At 41.1% G+C, this 9530-nt stretch overlaps 1 protein-coding gene across 1 annotated transcript; it reads right to left on the reverse strand.

Moving 5' to 3' along the window:
* Positions 1-44: 44 nt before the first annotated feature.
* Positions 45-9530, reverse strand: si:ch73-40i7.5 (amyloid-beta A4 precursor protein-binding family A member 3). Its single transcript, XM_017413308.3, has 11 exons — positions 9252-9530; positions 6943-7931; positions 6569-6599; positions 6325-6470; positions 5933-6019; positions 4827-5015; positions 3870-4049; positions 3086-3298; positions 1847-1966; positions 1563-1703; positions 45-709 (listed from the first exon to the last, which is right to left on the reverse strand). Exons 2-11 carry the CDS (start codon positions 7849-7851, stop codon positions 638-640), a joined length of 2088 nt encoding a protein of 695 aa, XP_017268797.1. The 5' UTR covers positions 7852-7931; positions 9252-9530; the 3' UTR covers positions 45-637.

A 9530-nucleotide genomic window follows, 5' to 3' on the forward strand; every position in this document is an offset into this window, starting at 1 on the left:
AAGAAGTAAACAGCAACTTATCAACACCCACTGCTTCTCAATAAGAAACAGCACAAAGATTTATTACAGATCTTCTTTTAATGAGCATTCATATAGGCAAATAACATTAAAAATATAAACATAACTTTATCATATAAGGCAGTGACCTTTTTTGTGCATATCAGCACCGAGTCAAGCACAATCAGTGAAACAAAGCATGAATGAAACAGAGCGCTCTCTGAAGTTTCTGATAGACACTTGCTGATATGTATAAGTACATGATGGACACCAAGTACATTACAATGAAACACTCAAAGCCTTTATCTTGATTGAGTGAAGTCACCAACTAAAATACGTTTATCTCAGACAGGAAGACCATATAAGGCTGATGTAAGTCACCAAAAATATGCCCCAACCGGGGCAATTTCTAAAATATCTATTAAATAAAAATGGAACGCTACCTTCTCTACTTATTTCATTTTAAGTTACGGTATAGTCTTATATTCCAGTGTGCTTTACATGTAGACAAAAACAGTTTGTAGTAAAGTACTATAACAACTATGTGATAAAGATTGCATATTTTTTTTTCTGAGTTTGGCAACAGCTTATGTAGGTTGAACTCTGTGCAGGGTTGACGTCACGGTGAAGCAGGAAGTACTCAAAGAAACACTGGCTGCTCTTGTCCTGTCAGGAGGCGATATGTTGAGGCTGGCATCGTCTTCAAGTGTATCTGTCAGTGAGAGAGGAAGTGAAATTTTCAACTCACAATAAAAACAAACACACAAAAGTGCTGCACAATAAATCAATACACAATTAAGAGGCCTGCCCACCACTGCATGCACTTTACATGCCAGACTAAGATCATCTTTTGTTGTTACGCACAATCTCATGCAATATCACAATATGTCACTCTCAGCTACGCCCACATCAAGTTTTAGATCTGTAAAATTGCAATTTCTGTGTTTGCTGAGATTGTTTAGTTGTAGCAGCCATCTTGAATTGGGTTGGCTCCAAAAAATAATCAGCTGTGGATGTACATCCAGTGATTATTTCCAGGAAGTTTCAATAAAATCCATCTACTGGTTCATGAGATATTCTGCTAACAGACAGAAGTGACTCCAAACAGTTAAGCTTCAAACAAAGATCTTGTGCAACCTGTTTGCGCTCAGGGGATAAGTCTCGGCTACTACAAAACCTAATATTACCTCAATATCTGTAAAACTGCCCGAGTTATTGTCATTCTGTGCTTTTCTAAAAGTCAGTTGGCATGCAATGATTAATAGAAGTTGTCCAATGATTCACAAGATAGTAACAAAGACAGAAATGAACAAACACAGACAAACACATCCGAGCCTGCATTCACCTTTGGGCGATGATTAAAACAAAAATACGAGTAACCAAGAACATAAAATAATCCAAACAGAAGAAAGAGATGATAAAACACTGGGTATAAAAGAAAGTAAAGATGCAAAATTGCTTAAAAGACAAAACCATCACAAATTAAAGTAAAAGAAAATGAGAAAATAAACGTGCCATGTTAATACTAAAGAGTTTCAATATCCTTAAATGTCTCCATTTCCCACCTCTCCGACAGCGTTTGTGAGGATCTGGATGATCTTATCATGCTGCGTCGCAACAACACTCTGCCCGTTGATCTCAATGATACGATGCCCGACACGGATCCCTCCTCTTTCTGCGATGCCACCTCTCATCAGACTGCAAATCTGCCACAGGAAACAGGAAAACGTTTGTTCAGTTTGTCACATTTCTAAGTTAACCTAATTTGCCACAGGGAAGTTATATTCATTTATTTGACTGCTAAGAAGTTTGATTCTGAGGAGTTACCAGACTTATAAAAATTACGTACAATGCCGTCCTCGACGCTGAAGCCCAGCTGAAACTTGGGATCGGGTCTTCTTATGATCGCCATGGTAACTGGAGGACAGTGGACGATGCTGAGCTTCACATACGTTTGGCTTTTCAGGTCCTAAGTTACAAACACACACACACGCAAGAAAGTATAATGTTTAACCTACATTTCCAGAAGTATTTAGTAAAGTAAAGTCTTCTCAGTTTTGATCCAAAAACCAGAAAAAAAATCAGACCATGGGGACCTCTGTAAATGTTTTTGATGCTTTGTAGCACAAAACCAATTAGCACATTTCAAACAAATAGTAAGATTATTGTAGGAATTTTAATTTTGACTCAAAAAAACATTACTTTAAAGACTTGTTCGTTGGGATTCCAGTGGCAACCAATCTGACAGCAGCCTGATAACCAAACCCAGATAAGACAACCCGACAGCAGTCATTAGTCATTGCTTTGTTATCAACGTATTATCAATCCTGGTTTTTCCCCCCTGCATCTCGAACCAGTGTCACATTTCTTTAATAGGAGTGAACTGAGAATGCTGGAATGAAATGTTCGTCCTATTCCAGTTTGTCCCAGATATTTTCTAAATACCACCAGAGAGATAGTGAAGGCTGCAGTCATCTGGCAGCGTATGGTCCTCGTTCGATGATAAAATGTAGCTGTGACGTCCCAAAAACAGTTTTTGAGGGGCTCATGAAGAGAAGAATCACAGTTTTATTGTCTGAAAGGTGCAAAAATATTGTAATTTTTCAAGATTAAATAAAAACAGCTTCAACTATCATTCAGTATAAGATGATCTTAGTCTAAAACTCTGCACGAAAGGTGGTGGGCGATATGTATTCCTTCAAGGAATCCTAGGCCTTTAATTACTGAAGTTTTCCTTACAAAAAAGCACAATTTTGGGAGCATTTAAAGGAATCAGTAATGGGTATAAGATTCAACTTTATTCTCTCCTGTAGCAGAAAAATGAGGCACCAGATCAGAACCTCACTCCAAGAGGCAGACACATTTAAAACATAGAGTTATGTAATGTATTTATATAGTTAAAAGTTGTCAAATGTAAAGACTGTTTGCAAAAATTTCTATCAAATGTAAAAAAATACTGAAATGAGCAATGAGTGGGATAACAGAGCCACCTAGAGCATCCTTTAAAAGCAGCAAAAAAACAGCAGAGCTGCAGCTACAAATTGATTTTTTTAATTTCACCGCACTTTGGGCGCGTCTGTCTTCTTACCCGTATGATGTTCTGGCAGGTGGTGATGGGCAGACCCACCAGGCTGGTGCCATTGACAGACATGATGCGGTCACCAATGCTAAGCTCACCGCAGCGCTCCGCCGGACCGCCGTGAAGGAGGTTGGCCACCACAACGGTGGGGAGGATGGAGCCCCACCCGGACTCCACCACCGCCAGGCCCAGGATCTCTCCGGGAGGCTTGGTGATAGCGATCTGAACACAAGAGATCCGATTTCACAACAGATCTGTGAAATCATGCTCTTGATATTTCTCTCTTGATTCAGTTATTTTGTCATAGTAACGGTTTATTTTAACAGTAAAAAGCTGAACAAGTACAGTGGTTGTAAATACATCAGGATTAATTGTAAATGTGTAGGCTGCAGACATTTAATAATAAAACAAACTATTATATATAGGTGAATAAAAATTGGCCATCTTACTACAGAATGACTAAGATTAAATTCCCTTAAGAGAAGGAAAGAAACAAAGAAACAAAAAACAAACAGGAAGGAACGAAGGAAAAGGGAGTGATTGAAGGAATGAAAGAATGAACAAACATCCACTCATCTATCCATAAACAATAAATATTAGTTCACATTTATGCAACATACTGTTAAAAAGGCAACTGTGTGGCTAAGTTTAAGGAACGTAGGATCTGTTAAACAGAAATGTTTTGAGGCAAAGATTAAAAGTGTCCAGAGGCTGAGAGATGAAACCAAGGAAGGCAGGAACAAACAAACATCCAGCCATCTTTAGACAACATGCAGACACAGCCTCTGCTTACATCTCGGAGATTCTGGGAGTCTGAGAAGTGGGCCAGGTCTCCATTGTAGAGCTCCTGACTTTCCAGGTAGTCGCTGTACTCGCCAGGCTTCAGGTCTTTAGCCTTGATGCCGTTGGCCTGGAGGAACTGCTGATAGGCAACTCCAAACGCCTGCCCGATGGCCTGGGCTATGACCTGAGCCTGGAAAAAGAAAGAGACGAGGGGAGAAAAAGGCAAAGCCGACTCTGTCAGATCGAAACGTTAATCTCTGGAGGGTAAAATGAGCATGACAGAAGCTAAAATGAGAAGAAAGCTACAAACTTAAAGCAGCAAAACAGTAGCTACAAGCTTTAATTAATCTTTGTTTGACCAGGAAAAAAAAACCTCATTAAGATTAAAAATCTCTTTTTCCAGAGTTCCCTGGGCAAGACAAACGGCAGTCGTATCAGCAAAACCGTAGGAAAACAGATGCTAAAACTAAAGCCTGCAAAACAATGGCTAGAATTAGCAAAACTTGCCAAAAGATGCAGCATGGCAGCTAAAAGCTAAAAGAACTAGAATGATAACTGGAAGCTAAAATAGCAAAACAAAATAAATAAGCTGAGAAAAAAAAACTGTCAGAAGAGGTTTTATGGCTTTCAGTGACCCACAGCTTATTAGTTGCTAAAAGTAGCTCTACATCCTTTTATTCATTGTTGCCATTAGTTGGAAACTGGGACAATGGGCAGAACATTTCTATCCTCAGGAGAACTCAGTGGCTGCCTGTTGGAGTGAAATCAGGCCAAGCTGAAGCTGAAACTGTTGTCCAAAAGGAAACGGTGCAGAGCAGGAGTCTGGTCCTGTGAGCCTGTCTGTGTCATTCTGCTGAAAGGTTACGGCCGTTAAGTTAAACAACGACAAAACGGATGTTCAAGTCCTTGCAACAAAAGATCCCATCAAACCTTTTAGCGCGTGAACACGATGTGAAGCCTGACTTACGTCCTCAGAGGAGAAGACGTGGCAGATCATTTTGCACTTCTTCTGGGACACCGAGGATGACGAAGAGGAAGCTCCGCAGGCCGGGTCGCCGTCCGGCCCTCTGTGTTTCCTTCGAGCCATCAGGACCACAATGTCGCCAATGTCTGCGATGTAAGAGATCGTCTGCAGAGCGTGATCCATCATGGCTTCCTGAGAGGAAACAGGAAGAAACATGACATCATTATATGAAGTTTGAAGACCTGCTGAACCTGAAACCTGCTGCATATAGAACAGAGTTTGATGCATTTGTCTGGCATTGTGTTTCAAGTGGAGACATTTTTAATCACCCAGTGCCTGAGTCTGTGTGTATTTGTCTGCCTGTTAGCAAAATAACTCACAGACAAGTGAACGGATTTTAAAGAAACAGCTAATCGACAGTCAACACAAAAAGCCAATTTTATAGATATTGAGCTAAGATTTGGTGTGCCGGTAGCTGAGAGTCAAACCCAACACATATATTTGCTAACAAAGCATATAGGATTGTGAGAGATCGCACATAAGATTACGGTACTTTCAAGATTTGACTAAAATGTCCACAATCCAGTCATTTCTCAACATAAAATAATCCTGGTTTAAAACTCTGCTACGGAAGGCAGCAGGTGATATACATCCCTTCATGAAGTGTCAGGCCTTTAATTGAGTTCTGAGTTTTATTTCTGATTTTATTTTTCCTTGTTGTGACTATTTTTGACTTGTCTTTTAACGTAAAGAGCAGTATGAACTATAGATAAATTTGATCGAACGAGCAAACTACGCACATCTTTTACCTCCATAAATATGTTTCACTGGGAACAAACACGTTTAGTCACCAGACAGTTCAAAAAGTGGAGGGAAATAAACACTAAAGCTGCTTCAACATTACTGCAGAGGCACCACACCCATTAGCCAACTAATGAAGACTTTGTGCTGTAAAAGCTGAACTAGAAAGCGAGTAAATAAGCCGTCTGAATTCGTCAGAAGATCCTGACGCATGTCTAGAAGTGTTGCTATTAACGTGTTACTACAATGTTAAATAGGGGCGACACTAAATAACAGTAAACACACGTGGTTTGATGAAGTCGGAGTACCTGTGTGTCAGCAGAGAGCACTTTGATTCGTTGAGTGGAGATGAACAGATCCACTTCAGTCATTGGCTGAGACTCTCCCTCCGGAGCCTACAACAAAAAAAACAAAACACACTTCAGTCTCATCCACTAACATAAAACTGAGCTGGTTTTATGGTTTTTAAACCTTTTGTTTAATTTCAGGTTGAGACTAAAACCTGTTTGAATCGTCAGGTTTCATGCAAACCACTTTCACAGGAAAAACTAACGAAACAACCCGACAAATCAGCATTATAAAGCAGAAAAAAACGCTTTATTTTAATAAAATCACATTGAATATTTAATCTACTGTAAAGGTGTGCATCTGGCACCTACAATAAGACAAAGGGTTTGGTAGATTTGTGTGAAAAATTCACCTTAATTCTGTCAACGGCCTCCTGAGCCTGCGTCATGCGAGCATTTGTCGAAGGGTTCCTGTCCGATTTGATCTGAGTGGAGCCGAGATACTTGGCACCAAATATAACGCCGTCCAACAGGTCTTCAGGGTCACAAGGTCCAGGCACTGATTGTTTACACAAAATAATAATAAATAAAGATAATAACCACAGTAAGCAACTTGTTTTCCAGATATTTCCTTTGTGGGAAAACAAGCAAACTCACCATTTTTATATGACGGCTGGTCGTCAGACCCCTAAAATGCCAAAAAGAACGAAATAAGGAAAGCCAAGTCTAGACTCAATTAAATGTTTGACATGAACTTTATTCTGATTAATTAATAATGAGGAAGTTAAAATTTGCACAGCTTAGAAGATGAGAAGTGCGGGGTTTATTTAGCAAATAATCAAAAGTTATTAATTACGATTAAATACTATCAAAGAAGACAAACATGTAATTAATTTCCTTAAATGTAATTCTGATTTAGGCTTTTAACACTAAAAGGTTTTAAAAAAAATTAAATGTGTTACATAAGGAAGAAGGGATCTTCTACAGAAAGGACATTTTTTGAAATAATATTAAAACGAGGACATCAGCACCTGCTCGCTTTCTGCAGCGGAGTCATCCTCTGGTGGCTCCTCTCCCAGCTTCATCCAAACGGGCTCCGGATACTCGTCATCAGGCAGGGAGGCGATGGAGTCGTCTCTCTGCCGCTGACCATTGTGTCCCCAAAACCTCTGAGCGTCCTCCTGACTGTAGGAAACCGACACGACGGCGTCCACCTCGCCTCTGTGGGGCCGACAGGAGGGACCGGGGGTGGAGGAGATCTCTGTGCACTGCAGCAGTCCTAGCAGGTCTCTGTGGTGGCTTTCGGAGAACAGCAGGCCTGTGGTTCCAGTTCTGCTCGGAGAGGGACCCCGAGCTTCCTGCTCCAACAGGCCGGGGTAGTGATCAGAAGAGGGTGTCTGCTGACAGGGATGGGGCTCTTTCTCCATGAGTTGAAGCTGGGAGAGTAAGGTGTGAATACGGCTGTGATCTTCGTCGCCTGGACTCGTTTTTGAAACCCCAACTTCTTCTTTACCGACCTTCTGCTCACCATCTTTAAATACCTCTGCCTCCTGGGGTTCTTTGACTGCTCCATCGCCCCCTTTAAGTTCGACTTCTGGCTCTGCTACGTTCTCCAGAAGCACCTGCTGGTTTGTGTCAAACTGAATCAACGTGTCTCTCACAACCAGAGGTGGCGCTACTGATTCTCCCAGGCGGGCCGAGCCCAGGCTCTCGGCAGATGGAGCCACGCAAAGATCATCCAGAACATCCGAAGTCCCTGCTTCACTGGAGGAGTCGGACCTCCAGTCCAGAGGAGGGGGCTCGATTAGACTGAAGGAATCAAGCTCTTCTGCGTCTGCAGTCATACTTGCTCCACCCTCTGAAGCTCCTTCAGCAGGGTCCGAGTCGCAGAGTGCACGTGCAGAAGCTGACCGATCAACAGCGAAGCAGTCCGAGTTCATTTTGAGTCAGGGGAAAACAGGGGTCACCATGTAGACTTCTCCCTGAGGCTGCAGCGTTGCAGAATTACCTGGAACAATCTCTGTAGAACAAAACGCAAAAACCATTATTAGTGTTTGCAACTCAAAGTCCATTCTGTTTGAGCCTGGCTGTTCATGGAGAGAGAAACTACAGTCAACAGCACAATGAAGACAACACACAATGTAAAGAACCTTGGATATGTTGTTGGACTCCCGCTCTCTTCCATCTGCGTAATATCGCTAAAATTAGAAACATCTTGTCCCAAAACAGCTCCATGCATTCATCACGTCTAGGCTGGACTATTGTATTTCTTTATTATCTGGGCGTCCAAAAAAACTCTTTAAAAAAAAAACCCTCAGTTGATTCAAAATTCTGCTGCCAGAGTTCTGATTTCTCCAATTTTAGCTTCTCTCCCTGAAAAAGCCGGATTAAAATTTAAAATCTTGCTTCTGACACACAAAAAAACCCCACAGTCAGGTTTGGTTTATAGTGAACTATTAGCTATAGACACAAGTCACTATCTCAAAATGTTCTCAATTACCTTGCATGATCTGCAGAGCCTCAAACTCTTCTCGCTTGAATTTTCAACAAGGTTTCTCTGAAAATTACTGCAGAGCTGTGCCAAGCATCTCAAACCCTCCTTATTTTAGTTTCTAGAGTGCTAAAAGTGTATTTTGTGCAATTTTCTAACAATTTTGAGTGGCCAACTAGTTTCAAATAGTCCCTGCCCAATGAGATATTGGCTTTAGACTGATGGAGGATGGAGGACATACTGACCACATTTACCCCCTCCACCCCAAGCCAGTGGAGGCGGATAGCGCCCGTCCCGAGCCTGGTAATTCAGAAATAGTTGCAGTATAACCGGATTCAATAGACTAATTGCATCAGATTTATGATTTGGACTTCTTTGTATAGTGCTTTAAGGTGGCTTGTGCAGATCAACAGATTTAATGATGAAATAATGGATTTTGCTCGTTTTCATGCAGTTGATGCAACTTTGAATAATAAATTATAAAGATTTTAAAAAGGAAAATCAGAAATAGACTAAACCCTCCGGGGAAAAATACATAATTCTTGCAAAAAAAAAAAAAAATGCTATCAACAATTAGATGAGTTTGCTTTTAAATAATACCTCCTTAAAGTGCACAATCCAGTCCCATGCAAATCGCTATTCAGCCATTACCCTCAGTGTCCCTGACACGATTAAAAAAAGCAGAAAACTTTACAAATGAAATAGGAAGTGGCTCAGCTAAATCAGCTAGCCTGAAGCTAACAGCTTAGCATGGCTAACTTTAGCTTCTCCCGAAGCGACTCGGATAAAAAATAAAGCTTAAAACATTAAAAACGCAGTGGTATCAGCGGGTGAAGGGGGATCTCTCACCGGGTATTTAAGTCTTTTTCGGGGTTTTTGTGTCCAGATGGAGACTCCTCCTGTGGGAGCCGATGAGTCGACGTGGTCAGGAATTTGAACCTTTTACAAAACTTTCTTTCAGTCATCATAACCAGGACGGCAGCCCCGCTAAATGTGGAAACCTCGCAAAAAAACACTGGTTAAAGGGAACCTTCGTGATGTAAATCCGCTCCACTTTCATATTTTTGCTGCTATTGTCGACTGACAGCTTTAATTTATTAGTTGACTTTGTAATAATGCTGCGTTCAG

The sequence above is a fragment of the Kryptolebias marmoratus genome, linkage group LG24 (assembly GCF_001649575.2).
Source record: "Kryptolebias marmoratus isolate JLee-2015 linkage group LG24, ASM164957v2, whole genome shotgun sequence".
NCBI classification, from domain to species: Eukaryota; Metazoa; Chordata; class Actinopteri; order Cyprinodontiformes; family Rivulidae; genus Kryptolebias; species Kryptolebias marmoratus.

Excerpts from the sequence above, each read along its gene's own strand:
- si:ch73-40i7.5 (XM_017413308.3), bottom strand. The coding sequence starts at position 7,851 with ATGAACTCGGACTGCTTCGCTGTTGATCGGTCAGCTTCTGCACGTGCA. Across the intron at positions 6,471-6,568 it reads CCAGCCGTCATATAAAAATG|TGCCTGGACCTTGTGACCCT; the intron begins GTGAGTTTGCTT and ends GTAAACAATCAG. Across the intron at positions 710-1,562 it reads TCACAAACGCTGTCGGAGAG|ATACACTTGAAGACGATGCC; the intron begins GTGGGAAATGGA and ends TCTCACTGACAG.